The 18,931-nt window shown below is 42.7% G+C and overlaps 1 protein-coding gene across 2 annotated transcripts; it reads right to left on the reverse strand.

The window, feature by feature from the left end:
- Positions 1 to 14,104: 14,104 nt before the first annotated feature.
- hscb (HscB mitochondrial iron-sulfur cluster cochaperone) lies at positions 14,105 to 18,308 on the reverse strand. 2 transcript variants are annotated; one of them, XM_020099089.2, is made up of 6 exons: positions 17,880 to 18,308; positions 17,706 to 17,802; positions 15,819 to 15,908; positions 15,507 to 15,651; positions 14,487 to 14,534; positions 14,105 to 14,344 (listed from the first exon to the last, which is right to left on the reverse strand). In XM_020099089.2, the coding sequence occupies exons 1-6, from the start codon at positions 18,191 to 18,193 to the stop codon at positions 14,250 to 14,252; spliced, it is 789 nt and encodes a 262-aa protein (XP_019954648.1). In that variant the 5' UTR covers positions 18,194 to 18,308; the 3' UTR covers positions 14,105 to 14,249. The 2 variants fall into 2 exon arrangements, with proteins under 2 accessions (XP_019954648.1, XP_019954647.1); XM_020099088.2 differs by having other exon boundaries at positions 15,507 to 15,705.
- Between the last annotated feature and the right edge of the window lie 623 nt (positions 18,309 to 18,931).

The raw sequence follows: 18,931 nt of genomic DNA on the forward strand, positions 1-18,931 counted from the left end.
TTTACACAATTAAATGGAGGAGATCAGAGAGCGGTGCTCTGAACTCCTCGGTCCATTTCCTCCTCCTCAGAGCTTTTCTAGAGTCAAAGGGGAGAACAACATGCAGCATCCTTAAAAGCACCAGGTGTTTTGTAAACAGGTTTCCTCACAAAGACTAAGTGTTTCTCATGTTTTCACGGAGCTTTTAACAGGCTGAATGCCTATAGGGCGCCTGAACAGAGACGGAGAACTGAATCCTTGTCGGAGAAACTTCATCCATTAAGAGTGAAGCATCCACATCCTCTTAACAGCTCGTGTTGTCTTATTTACTAAATAGATTCCATTTTAAAAGTCATACTAAAGACATGAACTTTTCAATGAGTCAGTCACAAATGGAAGCCCTGAAGACAATTAAGGAGATGGACCTGTCAGAGTGTTGGTGTGCCAGACCTGCTCCACACATAAAGAGGGTATATGGGCTATTAGGGCGCCTGCCTTTTAGAAAGCCTGCACTTTCAACCCACTCGCTCTCCTTCTCACAGGGTCATGAAAACATCCATTTTCTAATGGCTCACTCACGTGAATCATCGCAACACAGCCTGAAGAAATGGTGACAGCGCTGCCCGGGCTGACGCGTCGTTAAGACCGCGTAGCTGGAGAGGGAAAAAGAAAAAGTGGAAAGGCAGAGAGACACGACCCGCCGACAGATTAATCCCACAAACAACAGAGCTAAGGTCAACGCTGCGGCCATGAGCCGTGCGGCTGTTATCACCGATGCCGAGACGCAGGGAAAGTAACATGACAGAACTCTGTGGCCGTGTGAAATTGAAAAGTGTTAGGGATGCATGAGGTGTGAAAACTGCATGCGGAGGAAGGTTTTTGTTCCTGTAATTAAACATCTCAGCCTGCGGGGCTCGGAGATGATTATGCGTCAACATGCAGCCTCTGTTTTTTTTTGTCTTCACATCACTTTACAAACTCTCATGCTGAAATATTGGATTTGATGTTTGCTTGTGATGATGTGTTTGAGTCATAATCATAAAATTGTATTTTACTTCAAGGCAGCGCGTGGATTAATTATTTAGTCTGATCGATTATCACATTCTGTCAGATTAATAACACTCTCATCTATAAGAAATTGTGGAAGTAGCAGCATTTGAAAAACACTTGTGCCAAAAAGTGGCTTCTTATTCCCTAAATAACCGATACAGGATTTATTTTAGCTATTTGGAGATTTCTGGGTTTCCAGCTACAAAACTCATTAGCGACCCCAAGTATCTCTTTAAAATTGTAATAAGTATATTTTTTTACTGCCCCATAGCACAAAACAAGCGTAATATATCAGCAGGGTTTGTGAGGTTATGCTTTAAAAAGTCGTTTTCTACTACACACTCTGTTTCGGAGCAGAAATGTTTCCCAGAAGCGTTTTAAGACACAAACACCCCAATTTTATTCTTCTCAGGGCAAAACTGTCAATGACAAAACACTTGTTAAATTAGTCATTGATGCAATTTTTATTGGTTTGTATTAAATCTCCATGTGAAGTTTCTGCTTGTGCATCTGTAATGGGAAAATGTGACTTAATTGTTTCTGAGTGTTGCAGGGGACATGTCCCTGAAGGCTGGGAGACGAGTGGGTGGGTGTTGTGCCGCAGATATTCAGTCAGTGATGTTGCTGATGCTCTGTCTCCAGAGACGCACCTCCAAGTTCATAAGATGCTCCAAACCCGAAATTCATGTTTGGAATATAAAAGGCGGCCGATCTATCTTTAAATCACACCCAGGTTGTAACAGATGCTCGTCCCATCAGTGTGTGTGTGTGTGTGTGTGTGCTCTAACAGATATCTTTGTGAGGACCATTTTGAGCCTAGAACCTATGGAGTAAGGACATTTTTGCAAATCATAACTCAATTTCTCAGGTCCTGGTTAAAGTCAGGGGTAAAATGCAAGTTGTGGTGGTTGAGTTTAGGGTTGGGCATGAATTGGTCATCAGGCGTCACAGTGGTGCGGGGGGGTTAGCACTGTCGCCCCACAGCAAGAACGTTGAGTTTGCATGTTCTTGAACCCAACTTCTCATCCAATGTCTCCAGGATTGGCTTCATCTCCACCAACCCTCAAAGAAAAGGGTTAAAGGTAAAGGATGGATGAATTTGTCTTTGTCAAGGTAAGGGATAATTTAGGTTAGGCCCACCACAACGAATGGACGTCAGTGCAAAGTGCTAATACGGATAGCTGTGCAAACCTGTATGTGGGTGTTAGAATGCAAAAATCTGCTGGCCTGTCTTATAAATCTGCTGGCCTGTCACTGTCGGATCATTAGAAGTGTTCAGGACCCGTGCAGCTACTGTACTCTATTATGTTAACAGCATGTAACACCCAAATAAAGGCAATAATGAGGTTCAAGTGAATAATGCAATACATTTCACGGTCCCAGAATTTAAATTATGTGCTTACCATACATGTGAAAGTCCAGTGGGATGTAATTTAAAAAAGAGATATATTTGATTATTTAAATTTTAATGGAGCATATGTGGGAGTTGGCACCATTTCGCTCCCAGAAGAACTGAGGGAGCAGAGAGCAAACATTTGAGAGTCCATAAAACTGGAACAAATTTAATTCTCTAGCATTCTCACATCGAGACCCGGGGCCCCCTTAACCTTTATGAATATTTAATTTCTCCATTCAGATATATATCGGTGAACTTGTTGCGCGACATCCTCACACACGAGACACAGACGATGAGTAGATCTGGTAAGAAGTGGAAAGACTGAGAGAGAGGTTGACATCAATTTTCATAATAATTCAATATGCATTACTCTGCAAAACCTGACATCTTGTAGGTGGAATGAAAATGTTTCTTAGGATTTTGAAGTATTTTCATACACACATTCCACTTCTTGCAGAACGTGGAACAGCAGGTCATTCTATTCTCTTGCTGCTGGAATAAATAAAAGCAGAATGGCCGATCCATGCGGACAGAGACTCCTCGTCTTGATAGACAGTATCTGTCAGTCATACCCTTAACATAAAGCGTAGCCCTGAGACCTGCCAGCAAATATTACATTTAATGTCACCATGTTAACTTTGGTTTTTTATTTCCCAGTTGGGTAACATATCGTGTGCATTATTTATCTTCAGATTTTTGGACAGGTCATCTCAACATCCCTTGTTTGAGGAGAGGTCGATTTAATTACGTCCCCGTCAGACGCCACTGACTCGACAGCAGGTTTTTCCTGAGGTTAAACCAGGTAGTTACTTTTTGCAGTTTGCAGTTTTTTCACACCTGGTCAAACCAACTCTTTATCTCCTTCCCTTAAAATAGACGTGGGCAACGGGCAGAAAATATACTTTGGCTCCCAAGTCAGGAAGCTTGTCCCGGACATAATGAAGCAGGCAACATCCTTAATCCCCCCAGTTACCAGTGCAGAGCATTTCTGTCTATCTGAGCAGCATGTTGTCCCACGCAGGCTAATGTCAACTCAGCTGCTACATCTGCCCCGGCTCTCCAAATCTCCTCCTTAATTCCTCCAGCAGGCAGCTGGAATCAGCCGAGGGGACGTGCCAGAGATGAGGAAGCAGGTGGCAGCCTCGCAGCCTCGCGGCCATTCAGAGCGCCCCCGTCACCAGAGTGAAAATAAAAGCTTTTTTCATAATTCGATTTTTACAAAGTGTTCCCTCTTCAGAGCTGTGATGTATCGCAGCTCGCCATCACTGTTTTTAATGGTGGCTGCACATTTCCATATGGCGTATCTGTGAGAATATGTGAATGATATGCTTGCCAGAGCACCGGCAGTGAATGTAACATTTAAGAGATTTCACAGGGCGCTGTGAAGATAAGGGCAATGACTGTAATAGTATACTAATCCAGTTACAGCTACTCAATTACATCAAATTACAAAAATGTCCCTTTAATACCATATTATCAGTGGAGGGGTTACGGTGCGACTAGGTTTCCATGGCTACAGTCAGTCAGACAGTTGTAGTTAAATGAAATATAGAGTGGAATATGACTCCCACACACACTACACAGCTTCCAGACTTCAAAATATTTCCCCCATCGGCTGGTAGGTATTTGTCAGGAGAGGAAACAGATGGAGTCACACAAGTCAAACCCACGCTATGAATTCATATAATTGATGGATAGGTGTGAGATGATATTTGTCTTTAAAATGGGCAGGCAGTAAATGAACAGGTAAGATAGAAGAAATGAGCACATATTTTATCGAGACGTTCCCGTGGAGGGAGGACGGCGGGAAGAGGATGAGAGATGAGGGGAAAGATCAAGACTGAGGTGGCAAATTCTGATAAAATGGGGTGAGACCATGTGCTTTGGACAATTTTGCAGTATTTCCCCCTGACCTAGATTGTCAGAAATGCTGATAGGATCTCACTGAGTTCTCAGAAACACACTGACAAACAAAGCAGATGTAGCCGGCTGCGCTACATGTTTAAGCTGGGACTTTATTCCATTCAACAGTTTGTGTTTGTCCAGCATCAAAACAAACCCACCACATTTCTCTGGGAGACCAATTAAATCAGACCGAACATGGAGCTTATTAGATTATTAAATTTGACAAGTGGCCTGAAGGGGGTGTGATTTTATTTATCTGTTTGTAACTTTGTGATGTTTTGAGAGGGAATCATGAACATTTCTCTGTAAAAAAACAAAAAACAAATAGCAATTAATAAAAGCAATTTTTCAACTTGACATGCAGCATGATTAAAATTATAACACCGGTGATTCCTGGAGAGAGATTCCAATGTTTCCCACTAATAACCTTAATTGCGTGGAAGATAACAGTCATTAATTTCCATTGAGCCTGGTGAAAAGGTGTTGGTGTTGGAAATTGGTGCAAAAAGACTGTATCCGGGAATGGCCCAGTATCTGGGAGCAGTTTTGTTCTGAGCTGTGAGCGAGGAGAGTGAGGTACCTCTCAGAGTGTTGTTTACCTCTCTAACGAGCCCATTAGCTGAGTTGCAACTCAGGGGCCGCATCCCTCTGAAGACTCATTCTACAAAGGACTCCATAGACGGAGTAGTCCACAAAGGACGAGAACAAATGAGACGTTCTGGTCTGCTGAGGATTTCTTATTTGCGTCACCAGCTCGTCCTTCTCTTAGCGTTGCATTGTTTGTCCTCACTGCGTGCATGAGATCCTGGCATAGGCCGCAGTATTAAGATGCAATCAATCTTCAAATGCTGCCTCCGAAGGACACAGCAATTAACTGTAAATAAAAATAGATGACATGACAGCTCCCCAAACATACTGATCATCCCCTGGTGGCTGGCTGCAGAACTGGTTCGTACCCTGCCTCCACAACGTTAGTGGAGGGGACATGGACCAAACTAGAGAAGTAGCAAAATATAATATTCCAAAGATGGTTTCTGTCACGGACGTTCTTCACACTCATGTATGTTCATGTGTTGATTTGTTATTTGAAGCAGTAAACACAGGGTGAAATGACATGATTGACAGCTGAGATGATTGGTGGAGCTCGTGTACCTGGAGGCACCTTGACCTCTCCCTCCACAAGAACAAGATGGTAGCCCGTGTATGCAGGATAATTCATTTTGCACAAGCTGAGAGGAGGTGGAGACATGTTATCCTGGCCCTGGGAGTAAACATCAAGTTTGTCCATTATGTGGAAAGACACCTGCTGAACAAACTTTTTCTGCTGCAGGTTTGACAAAACATAATCTCCTCATCCCGGCTAAACTTTTTGGATGCACGTCGGACTGAACTTTGTGAGCTTGAGATGTGTCAACAGTTTTGCCTAAGTAGCATGACTGAAGCTGATCTGAGGACACGGTGAGCCAACACTGGCAGGCAAACCTCAGCACTGCTCCAACACTGGCCAGACATCAGCTGCAACTTCCCGACAACACAGTGGTTGCAACAGGCGTCCTCACTCACTCCGACAACACACCTTAGAGGACGCTCAAACTATGATTCATACTTATCATTAAATTTAGGAGTAAGCCATTTATCTGTATTGTCTTTTTTTACACAACCCTATTATGACAGTAAAGTTTGAGGGCCACAGAATTACAGGATACAAGCATCATCAATCTGTCACCGCCTCTGAACTTCTGCTCCGCTGGCACAGATTCAGGCAGTGAATTAATCAACAGAATCGTTATTGCCAAATTACTGACATGGGTTCAAAGATAAATGTCTCCTGGCTGACGCCGCCTGACAGCCGCGAGAGTGATTCATTTCACTCCACTCTGGTGATTGGCAAGAGACGTCGTGCCACACATAATCTCATGTTCCTTATTTTTCCCATAATCTGGATTATAGCAGCAATCCTTATTACTTTGCAGATGGAGGCAGTGGCGAGGGATTCATTTATGATTTTAGCTTAAGAGGCACTGAAGCCCCATGTTCAGTGGCACCGTGCGTTTTCAAAGGCCTTGATTTGAGCTGGAGAAAGATTGAGTGATGAAGTCACAGTCGAAAACGCAGTGACGCCTCACTTTGCAATGATTCCAGAAGTAATTTTCTCCAGTGACGTTTCAGAAAATCCTTGTAAAAAGCCAACGAGCTGAGATGATTCATGACCATTAAACATGATGTGAAATAAGCAAAGGTATAAGACTGTGCACATGATTTTTTAAAGAGTGAAGGAACTACACATCAGCAAGCTTTAACAATTAGAGATGGGGCTATAACGCATGAGGATTGTGGGTAATGAAGTTCTTCTCCTTGACATTGCGAATAAAACACATTTTTCTGAAAATCCACTCGATATCATACAGACTTGTGGCTTCTACAGGATCTATATGTTCTTTTTACAATCTCGTAGCTTGTGGTATGTCTACCTTGGATGGTAACAATACAATGGCTGATAATCAGCATCTCTTGACAAAGTCAGACAAAAGGTTCATCCTCCTTTTTGTTCAGGGATTCATTTTCTATACACAATAAAACCTGCTGCATGTTATCATGCGTTTGTTTTCATTGCATGAAAAGACACATCTGGATCTTTTCTCTAGAAATGTGGCTGACTATGTGTAAAGCCTCCCTACGATTTTTGTGCAACACACATTCACTACAATAAAACATTTCAAGAAACCCAGTCATACCTGATAAGAAATATTCAACTGCAGACGAAATGTGTAAGTGGAGTAAAAACATCATCACTTCTGATCTTTGCCTGTTAGCCTAAACACCTCTATCAGTCTTTATATGAGCCCCACGGTGAGCGGCGAGATCAATCAAATCCATTATCTGGATTTTTGTGTTCATCACGTTCTTTAAAGTTGCAGCAGGGACGTGTGTTGTCATAGAAACAGGTGCAGCAGAAAAGGAGATTAGATTGCTGCTGAACTTGGTGGGATGCATGCAGTAAAGACAGTCATCCTTATGTGAGATATCAGCGGCACGAGCGGAGGGGACCGCCGCTTCTTTTGTTTGCTCGGAAAGTGAGGCCTCGCGAATTAATGTGTGCGGGCGACTGCAAATTCTCTTTCTCCAACCTGCCCTGAATGAAAAGGCGGGAGGATATGGCGAAGCTCACGGACAATATCGAGTCAAGGCAATATACTGCCACAGGTGCTGGGATTTGGCTGAATTCCTGCATAGTGATGAAAGCTACTAATAGAATTTTGTTTTCTGAGCTCAGAATTGGTTTGTACCTGCACCACAATGCAATCATCCTGTCGTGCCTTCAGAGAGGAAGGCTGTGTGGCCCACCTGCAGTAAAGCTGAGGCAGGGGGTGATGTCTCTTCACTTGAGGACCGAACATTAGTATTCACACCAGCTGCTGAGTGTCCCCAGTACTGCTCACTATCTCTATGACATTAGGCTGTTGGAAACCAGTACCTACACTTCAGTTCAGCGCTACAATGACGTTATTGTTGCCTGCTGTGCCTCTTCAGGTTGTGAAGGACATTTTGTAATTGATGCTAAATCAAAAAAGCCTCCAAGTATTGTGACCTGCACCGAGGAGGGTATGTTTTTACCAGTTATTTGGTTTGTTGGTTGATTTGTTTTATGATTATTAAAAAAAACGAACCGATGGATTACCACAAATCTTGGAGGAATGAAGCGGTACATTTTGGTGCTGATCCAGATCAGAGGACTGACTTTTCATCTCTGGTTTGAGAAGACTCCAATCAAGTGACAGACGGTCATGGGTCATGTTCATAACAGTCGGGCTGCAGACACCAGCTTTTTTTTTTATTGATGGTTATTGCTTCGTGAAGAGGATTTCTACAACTTAGATTAATAGTGCTTCAGAAACAAACTACCAACTCTACCTATAAAGGAACTGTTGAGCCTTGAAGGAGGTCTGTGAGCACCATTGTAGTTTAAACACGTCGTGTGTTGATGGCCTGGACTGTAAAGACGGACACTGCGTCACCATTTCCTGCCACTGAACAAAAAACTGCTCCCTGCCTATAGTTCCGAAGAGCAGAAAGACAAAGTTAGCAACAAGCTGCAGTACATAGGGAAACATTTCCCTCATAATATTTTTCTCAGGAGTTACCGGAGACCAGAGTGAATACTGAACTTTTGGCAGGTGGCAAGAGACATGGCTTCGAATGAATGCTAATGTTGCTCTGTATCTGCTGCATTTGTGAAGAGGCACTGTCTGTGAACAGGCTCAGCTCCATAAGATGATTATTTCATTGGTCATTGGTGTGTTTACAGGTTTTTTCTTGCCCACAGATCAGTGTGAGAAAACATTAAGATTACTTATTAGTTTGCTCCATGTCCTGTCTGCTAACATGGAGGAGGCAGAGTTTGTGACTTATATGTTTTGGCTTCACTTTCGGGAGCTGTGACATCGTCCATCTTTATATACCGTCTACGATGTGACCATGAAACATTAAAACATTATAAAACATAAAGGAACCATGATGAAAACTTCCTCTCTCTCCTGTCACAGTTCAAACAGGGTGTCGATGACTTGATTACGGACTCTCACAGAGACTCGGAGCTGCACTGAGAAGAGCGGGGAGTACTTATGCTAGTTTCCAGAGATCAGTGAAAGACTTTGCCCTAAGCCATTTGAGAGGCACAATGTCAGAGTGGAATCCAGAGCCTGATTAGGCACTGAAACACAATGTCGTGCAAGGTATTCAGATGAGATGAGACGGAGAAAAAAGGAAAAAGCGGGCCGGATCTGAACCGTGGACAATGTGATTGCTGTGAGATAGTGCGGCGGGGAGGATCTGCAGCACAGTGCAGGAGATAAGGTGAGGGGAGCGATCCCGGCAGAGGCGAGTGGTTTGCACTCAACTCAGCTGAAAGTGAGTGGCTGATGTTTCCACATACACCTTGTTTAAAAACGCCTGGTTCTTCACCTTCAAAGGATTTCCACACCCAAGAACCACAAAGGAGCCTTTTGAAGCAATATCTCCCGGTGATTCTATGGGACAGCCAAGTGCCAAAAAAAAAAAAAAAAGAAATCCTTCTTAATGTGCAGATCCACCCCTGCCTACTGCTTCACAGATGTTTAATTAAAACCGGACCATGCTTTTTTTCCCCCTGTGAGATTCGACTGAGAAGATATTGTAGCTGTTGCATTTCACATATTTGATATTTTCATTTCTGCCAATGAGATTTTATGTTTTGTCTTTGTTTTTGTTATTTCTTCTCAGAGAAACATTCCATGGATCTTAACGGGGAAAAAAATCAGACATGCATATCCAATGGATTATTCTTTTTTGTGGATTCTAATTTTTGCATTCTCTGGGTCTCCTACTTTTGCACAGCAACACCTCCATCTTCAAGAAAAGAGATTTCACCTCTCTAATGAGCACAGAGAAAACAAGAGAAACCGTGTTTGCACCAGTGGCACACTGTAGGTGTCTAGCTGGTCTGAATTATCAGTCCATCCATTATCTATACCACTTATCCTTGGGCGGCGGGGTTGCTGGAGCCAAGCTGACATTGGGCAAGAGGTGGGGTATCGTATTCTGGAAATCGTGTAGCGTATCCCGGGGCCGATGTTTAGAAACAAACAACTCACACAAAATTTAGATTCTCCAATTAAATTGATCTGTGTTTCAAGGAGGCAGCAAAAGTAAATCCACAAAGAAAAGCCCTGAAATGGAATTTAAAGTGAAAACCCTCTTGCTGAGAAGTGACAGTACTAACAACACTATGTCACCCAGGTCTGAATTATAAAAATGGTTAATGGTCTGTTTGTATTGTCTTTGTGTTGACGACCACTCAAAGGGCTTTCCGTTAGTGTTTTCACACAGTGCATCTATGTGAAGTGCTTTCTCTATCTCATAACACTCACATACTGTCGGCGCAGCCATCAGGGACAATATTATCTTGCCCAAGGAGACATCAGCATGCAGAATCGAGCAGACAGGGATCTAACCGCTGACCTTACGTTATTGTTAATGGACAACCCACTCTACCTCCTGAGACACAGCCGCTCCCAAAAACCAAATTGACCAAAACGACCAATTACTTGATAAAAACCCTGGAATATACTGTACAGTAATATTCCTATCCAGACCACAAGACACACCAGCAGAAGTGTTCGATTGGAGCAGTGTACCACATCAAATCCAATATCATTTGGAGGAATATATGTGACATGAGGTTCCAGAAGGCAATTGATAAGGGGATTACTCCTCAACTGCTTTCTGGTGGGCCGATTGCCCATTCTGAGAAGTCGGAGGGATTGGAAGATACGACATGGCTCTTGATTCCGGGCTCAACGAGACACATGCAGCAATGTGTGCACAAGCACACAAACACGCTGCGTCTAAATGCACAGGCCTTTGCCTCATATTGCAGAGGAGAGCAGAGAATTCCCCCAGAAATCTCTCAGCAGGGCCGATATCAAAAGCTTGGAAGAGCAGCTCGCCTGCCACAGCGAGGCTAACACCGCTGGGAATTCTCCCCACAAACATGCAGCCGAGAAGAAAGGGATTTATTGTCAAAGCGTGTTTCGATTTGACTTATACTTACATTAAAGGAGGGGAAAAAAACAAAGCAATCCGGAGCGTTTGAAATATCCCATCCATTGTTTTAATGAAGATAAGATTTAAACGAAAGGCAGGAAATCGAGGCACTCTTTGAATAAGTGGATGAATGCCGAAAATTTAAAAAAACAAAGCAGTGTAATCGTAGTGGGTTTTTTTTGCTGCCAGCTTCTATTTCCCAACATCTTTCATTATATCACCTCACATCAGTCACCAGAAAACCACGACTGTGTGTTTTTATTTTCTATGACTCTTACAATCTCGTGAAGAACACTGTCCAACCAGGTTGTGATGTTATGTTCTAGATTTACTTTTACTTTACTTTTATTCCAGTACAGTACATTTCCCATGTATGTGTACTTTATTGAAATAGATTTATTTTCCTTTTGCGCCACTAAATATTTTAGCAAGTATCTGTAATTTATACTCCACTCCACTCTTGTCTCTCGTTCTTATTTTTTTTCATGACTCTTCAAGCAGTATAGGTTCCTGGTTTGTCTCTTTGCAGGCTGACCAAAAACTGCATTTCATTCCCCTCCTCTCCCTGTTTTGTAAAAGCAAAAGGCCAATAAAACTGAACTTTAAAAACTGAAACATATAGATATAATAACAACTATAAGCACAGAATAAGCAGGTTTGAAAAATTCCGAGAGCAACAGGTTTCAAAGCAGGTTGTGGTTCAGGAGCTTTACGGGGAGGTGAAGACACGGCTGGGTAAAGGGATGAGGTAAACAACATAAAAACATGGATTAAGGGAGGGTGAGGAATCCCGATAGTGGTACATTATAATGGCATTACTACCTGGTGAGACACGAGTACACGCAGCGGGCTCGAGGTGTCTGTGGGATGATGGGACTGACACTCTGACTCACAAAAGCTGAGCAGAAGGACGAGGATCATAAAGACTGCTGCTAAAAGCTAAGCTCTGGTGAGTCATGTTCACTGGTGTTCACCTGCGTTACTTTTCATTGTACGGTATCTATAGATGGAGCTCTATATGGAATTCTGTGTTGTGTGCACTTTCTCGTCTATAATGAAATCTGTTTCTATCTGGGTTTCTGTTGAGAGCCGGCACCTGTATTTCAGTCTTAAAGTGATTATGAGAACGCTGTGATTAAGACATTAATCTTATTATGATACTTATTTCAAGCCCATATGGTCAGTCAGCTAATTTAGATGCCTTAATCCAGTTAAAATAGTTTTCCAGCCATCCTTCACGTCTCAACATGACTGTAAGTGAAGCCAAAATATGAAGCATACGAACGCTGCCATCTTGCGCAATGGCAGCCAGAGTCTGTCACAGTGGCGATTAGGGAGCGAGCTGCGGAAGTGAGGTCGATACCGTGGATATTACCCAAGATCCCCGGCTTCCTGAACAAGGAGAGCTGCCGCTGCAACAAATCCACCAAACTCTGTTCAAAATTCTTCATATTTTAAAAGATTCCTGCTGAATATTGGAGATTTTTTTTTAACAGTTCAGCTCAACTCTTCCACTTGCCGGATGTGATTGAGTCAATTTAAAACTCTGACTCTGAGTCAGTTCCACACTTCTCACAGGAGATCGTACCCACTCACCAAAGTCACATATAGAGCGAAACAGACGTTCTGGGTGAGGAGTGGGAATGAAAGAGGAAACATTCTCAGTGAACCATCAAAGTCATTTTGAAGCTGCTATTTTAAGGTACAAAGTGGCATCGTGTTGCTTTTAAATGACGAACCACTGCAGTAACTAACATGAGTAATTAAACTGGCTTTATTGGGTCACGTAGACCTGCACAGAATAGCTGAACCCCGAGTGCTACGGCCAGCAAATCCTGGTAAGCCCTGCAGCAGCAGCAGCAGCAGCAGCAGCAGGAGGAAGTTGTGTAGTGTGCCTGATGCTGACCTGATTCATTCCAGAAGCTGCCCGGTGGTCCCATGTACCTAGTTCATTTTGCCAAGCTTTCCCATCCAAGTCAATTTCACAGCCTGGCTGTGGTGAGTTTTTCTTTTTTTCTTCTCTTTCCTTTTCGTCTCTTTCAAACTCAATTTCAAGGAGTTTCTGTGAGACAGCAGCAGTGACCTCTGTGTTGCTCGATCACATTTTCCCATTAATTTAAAGGCGCCGTAGATGCCTTCCGATTACGACATGAATAATAAATAGGTCTCTGGTGGGAGTATCCCTGTTTAATTCACTGTCTATCCATGTGTATTAAGGAAACTGCTTTTCCACGGTGAGAAAACAGAAACAGCTTCAGATGACATTGTTGTTCCAGACTTAATGAACAACCCATCAGGACGTGTCACAGAGGGACGTTCCGATGTGAGCTGCACAGACAAACGTAAAACCACTTCAACGCACAATCTGGTTTCAGGTGTGATCCTGGTGCAGACGTCACATGATATCTGTTGCTTCACTTTCAGCTGCCAGATTAACCCCCCCCTCCTCTGTATTTCACTGTGATTATGACTGTATCACTTCCTCAGATCAATAGCTTTGATGAAACTCTAATTTGCGAAGTAATTAAAGATTATGACAAATCTTCCCCACAGTGATGAAAGAACAACCTTCAGAACTGAGAGGGAGAAGGTGGATGAATTAAGATTCTGGTGCACAGCGAGTGTGCTGCAGGCGTAGGTGCACGGGGTCAGTGTGCATCAATTCATGAGTGAGGAATTACACAGATCATCAAAAGATCGCCATTCAGCGGGGTCGTCCTGATTATCGTGGCATTAATGCAACATGTGAAAAACCACCATTCATAATTCAATAAGTGTTTCGCCTCGATGAAAGCACTGGGTTCTGGTCACATCTCCTGTCTGTACATCGTGTGCTGCTCCTCCGCATGATGACTGTCAAGGTGTTATGTCTCCCCCTAAAGGCACCCTGAGGAACAGGAGGAGGGTCCTGCGTCTGTGTGTGTGTGTGTGTGAGTGAGTGTGACAGGCTCCTGAACTGATAGGCAGGATAATCATATAAACACTCCGAGCTGTTTTCTAATCACTGCCAATAATACATCTCTGTCATCTTTAATGATCCATTAGGTACATGTGGATGTGATTAGGTATTTGAAATGAGTGAAATTCAGGGGAGATACTGTCTGCATCTAATTACATCCTCATATCTACACAGTTTAAAATAAAAAAATAAAAATACTGCATTAAGTACAAACCACCATTAATCCAGTCGTGTATAATTCAATACAGGTGTTTTAATTTAACTTGAATAATCACTTTACATAATCTCAGGTATATATATATATATACACACAACGATCTGTGCATTCTGTACAAAAGTGACTAAAAATATAAAACAATGTTTAATATAGGGTAGAAATTACATGAATTCCCGAAGTTTCTCCTTCACTTTCTCTGCGATGTTTGCGTGGTATTTCATTTGGGAGAGAAGAGCTCTGGCAGTCTGGAGCTCCGCTGATTAAAAAAGACAAAGAGCGCAAAAGGAGATTGAATCAATGACTCACTCTGCGACTTAAAGGTAAGCTTCAGCATAGATTATAAAACAAACAAACGAGCGTGTGGGCGTAACAGAAAATGCTTCGCTGCAACATAATACCTTTACGAAGGGCAGCGTCTATCCGCTCTGTCAAGTCTGCCAGTTTCCCTGCAAGTGAGGAGGAGACAAGTTCCAGTTCTGCATATGTTAACAAGACATGGGACACATCATGCTGTTCTTTATTCCTGGAAATTCAAAAGCACGCTCGCCTCTGAGATGAACTGCTTGATTCGAAGTGAAACAGACAACAGCGAAATCAAAGAGACACATCGTGTCAACACAGTTTGATGCGTGCGTCATCCGGCACTCAAGCACAAGTGAATACATATATATATATATATATATATATATATATACATACATACATACATACATACATACATACAGGCATATATATGTTAGATCTGTGAAGTATGCATCGGTTTTTCACCTTATGTGCTTTCTATATCAAAGGAAGGCAAATATGTATGACCTTTATGTCACTTAACTCTTAGTTAAAGTTGTAATTACTTCCACTAAATCAAATCCAATAACATCTCTGTTTAGCATTTCTTCTGCATTAGCCAATCAATATATACATTTTTCAATTCCTGTATATTTCTATGTATTTTTTTATCAGTAGTGTTTTCAATCCCCGCCTACTCACCTACATGTTTTCTTTCTTTGGCTGCATTTGAAACCGCACACATACTTGCTCCTGTGTTGTGTTTTCTGCTGTTGCGTAGCTGCTCAAAAAGTGTTGTCTGCGGTGTGCAATGACTTGCTGTTACCATGGTAACCACAGGTATCGCCACATCAACCAGAACGGAGAATCTTGAACCCTTAAACCCTTAAAATAAGCCACGTCCCAACTAGGCCAGTGAGCAATTTAAAAAATGGAATGGTTTTATTGAATATATTGTTTTGATTTAAATAATTGTTGGAGACGGAGCCTGGAGATGTAAAAATACTCATTTAACTTATCATAAATCTGAAATAGATGATGTGTCAGCACCAATTAACCAAGTGCTCGTCCACTTGAGCAAATGTATTATTCATAATGAGCTCAAATCCCTCAAACAGACTTTCGTTTTTGTTTACCTTTCGTGTCTTGGCCGATCTTATTGGCTTCCTCTGGAGTCCGTGCCTCATCAAGAGCTTCATTGATCTCCATCAGTTCCAACAGAAACTCAGAATCAGCCCCAGAGTCCGTGCCCTCCTCTATACGCATCCCCTGCAGCTCCAGCTGAAACATAGGGGGTGGGAGTTCATCAGGCTCCTCTAAATGCATGTCAATAATCTTGAAAATCAGATGGTGAAGATGTTTCTCTCTGAACAAGGGATCAGACACACAGCTCGTAGTTATGGAAATAAACTATTCATTAGGAGTAGAGGCAGAGATTTCAGACTCACCATATAAAGGCCACGACTCAAAGGCTTAAGCAGAGTCGTGTAAGCTTTGTTCACGAGAGACGATTGGCTTTCTGAAAACTCCTGCTCCGTCTGCAAAAAGAGGGTTCTGTTAGATTTGCTTCTGTCCATATTCATTTATTGGAGGAAAGAAAACCTGTGTTATTGTTGCTTCCAGACATGTACTGGACTCAAGCACGGTGCTGTGTGTGAAAATGCAAATGTGTGGGTCAGTTGCTTGGGACATTCTCTGGAGTTTTCACATCAATCTGTAAAAAAAGGGAATTAAATCTGAGACATGTCTTCTCCAGAATCTAACCTGTCAATTTTCTAAAACACCAAATCCTCTGTGATCTTGTCAGTTAGATGTGTGACACACAGCTGTACCTTTATAGTCGAGCAGTTTGGGACCCTTCAAGGGATGCAGGCGCAGGTTTGACACAACAGATGTGTAAGAAACAAGGAGGGGAAGTATAATATCTCGGAAATGGTTGGCAGATCTGAGTACATTTCGCAGCTATCAGCTCTGTCAGCTCTTGTGAAAATCAATAGGCTCAAGCTCTGGCCCATGGGCCCATCGTGTGGAGCTGTTTCTGTAATAACAACCAGTACAGAAGGTGGCTGCCTTGTAGCCTTGTATAAGTAATGAGTTTTCTATATGTGATGGAGGCCCCTGAGGCTGGAAGATGTCTAATTAAGAAAAAATGGCCAGAGGTGCTGATAAATAAAACAGAGTCTGTACATTGTTGGACAGGTTGTGTGTGAGGAAAGTGTTCAGGCTCGGCTGAACGTGAGTTTAGCTTTCATATCGAAACCTGATAGCATTCTGCATTGTGCTTTTCCACCTGAGTGTGCAGAGTAAATTACAAGGGGAGCAACAGACTGCTGCTCCTCCCTCTATACAATGATGGGAAATCTTTATCCATTATTATTTACGACTCTGTAAAATAACCTATGAAAACATTAGACTTTAAAGTGCTCTGATGCATCGGAACAAATCTTATTTCTTGTTGAGGATTGATTTTTTTTTTAAAGATGATCTAGTTGAGGTTTTTATGCAAAATATATTCTCAGTGTGCTTCAGGCCGAGTGTGATTTACCGAGCAGCTCCTCAAATCTATTTTATCCATAACAACATTCTGGTGCAAGAGAGGTCTGCTTATGAAAATAGACAAATCAAAAGTGAAGAGAGCTCCATCCAAACACAAGAGGACAAACCAAGAAAATCAAGAAAAATAGAAGTTTCGGCTTGTGTTTCAAAAAGTTTTAAACAAACAAAGGTTATTTACTAATCATATCATTTATGTCAAATGACTGAACTTTCCTTTGAAACGGGTAATTAAGTAATAATTTAATTGATAATTGCAAAATGTAAAACTCCTGTTGTTTGTAATGTCATTCTAGTTTCTACCATCAGGCCATCAGATTCCTAAACTCATGATAAACAGATAGAGTTGTTTCTTCATTTGCAACGAATGTCACACTGCACCTTTGAATGTGGAGAGTTTTAGTTTTGTATTTGACTTTTTTTATAGTGAGTAACCTTGCTTTTATTCCAATTTAACTATTGCCCTGCTGAGCTGAGCTGTGTCTTCTTGTCCAACACTTTCATTGTACTGTCGACCCTGTGTTGACAAATAAAACTCCACGTTAGATTAAATCCTAATTTCATTTTCAACTTGATTCCTTAATCTTTCTTGCTGTGTCTCGGCCTTGTTTGCATGTAAGCTTCCTGCGCCACACATTTTGTCATATGCAAGTCAACGCAGGGGGTCTACAGTACAATGAAAGATGTAGAGCAGACAGTGCAATAGTTAGATACAAATAAAAGCAAGGTATAAATAGATGGGGAAAGCTCCATCAGTGTCCCCTTCTCAGCCCCCGGCCTACCACAGACTTCTGGCAGAAGTTGTCTGGATGCAGGGCCCTCTGGAGCTGCAGGTATCTTCTCTGCAGCTTTTGTGCATCCACAGTGAAAGTGTGGTCGCTGCAAAGAGGCAACACGAGGTCTCATTACATGCTCATGTAGGTGCAATAAAAAAAAGTTGGAGACAAGACACTTACCAAGCCATGATCTCGAAGTAAGACATCCCTTCTTCTGGGGGCTGCACCGCTTCACATGACATGCAGAAGAACGAAGGAGCTTTGCCTCGAGGCTGCTGACACTTCCAGCAGTTCAGCTCGACCTGACGCGTGCAGAAGTTCCTCTGTGAATGAGGTGGATTCGTGTGGTAACTCAGTCCTCTGTCCTTCACCGGGGCTCTGGTGTCCGTGCTGCAGAGCCATGTGGACAAACTGTGTCCCGGACCCGCAGCAGAAACCCGGCTCGTCCTCACCAGAGCTCGGGCTGAGCACACAACCCGCAGTGAGTTCAACATGTCTGGGGGGTTCGAACACACAACCACACAGGGTGCTCCTGTCAAAACATCAACATCCTCTTGTCCCCATGTGACGGGCAGAGGAGGAAGGTCGCTCTTCTTCGCGTGTTTCAAGCGCCGCCCCTGCTGCCTCCCCTCGGCCGGGCGGTGCAGGTAACACACGCTTACAGCTAGCTAGCCGAGCTGCTAGCATCAGTAAACACATACTTCTCATCAGCCACCGGTGTTTAACAGCTGCGCTGGATTTTGGTCGTAGCTCAACAAACCGTGTAAGTTCAACTCCCCGGTGGGTTTTTACAGCGTGTTAGCAGCAAACAGTCACCTTTCAAACCGAGACGTGAACTTCACGATGAAGGAATCAGCCGGGGTGGTTAGCATGTAAGCTAGGTTAGCTTGCAAGCTAACGGCAGCCTAGCTTAGGTTCGCTAACGTGCTTTTACAGCAAAAACATTCTAATTATTTTTGGGCTCGTGCCGAAACTCGGACTCTTGACAGACAACGATTTATTTCAATCAAGCTGTGGCGTCATGTCGTTTTTTAACAGTGTACTAAAAAACATCCAACTTTTAACTTTCGTATTAAACGCGAGCTAGCTAGCTACTTGACAAAGACATCTCATGTTCGGGCTACAAGCGGTGGCTGATGGGTACTTTCGTTGTTATTGTTATTCATGTAAATGTTAAACAACACATGTGTGTATGTTCTTTAATATGACGTAGAACACAAACAGTGTTCGCA

This window comes from Paralichthys olivaceus, chromosome 4 (genome assembly GCF_024713975.1).
Source record: "Paralichthys olivaceus isolate ysfri-2021 chromosome 4, ASM2471397v2, whole genome shotgun sequence".
Lineage (NCBI taxonomy): Eukaryota > Metazoa > Chordata > Actinopteri > Pleuronectiformes > Paralichthyidae > Paralichthys > Paralichthys olivaceus.

Bases quoted from the DNA above. Each gene is read 5' to 3' on its own strand.
- hscb (XM_020099088.2), bottom strand. From the start codon at position 18,193: ATGTTGAACTCACTGCGGGTTGTGTGCTCAGCCCGAGCTCTGGTGAGG. The intron at 17,803-17,879 runs GTAAGTGTCTTG...GCCTCTTTGCAG, and splicing joins TACTTCGAGATCATGGCTTG to CGACCACACTTTCACTGTGG. The intron at 15,909-17,705 runs GTAGGCCGGGGG...CTCTTTTTGCAG, and splicing joins ACTTCTGCCAGAAGTCTGTG to ACGGAGCAGGAGTTTTCAGA.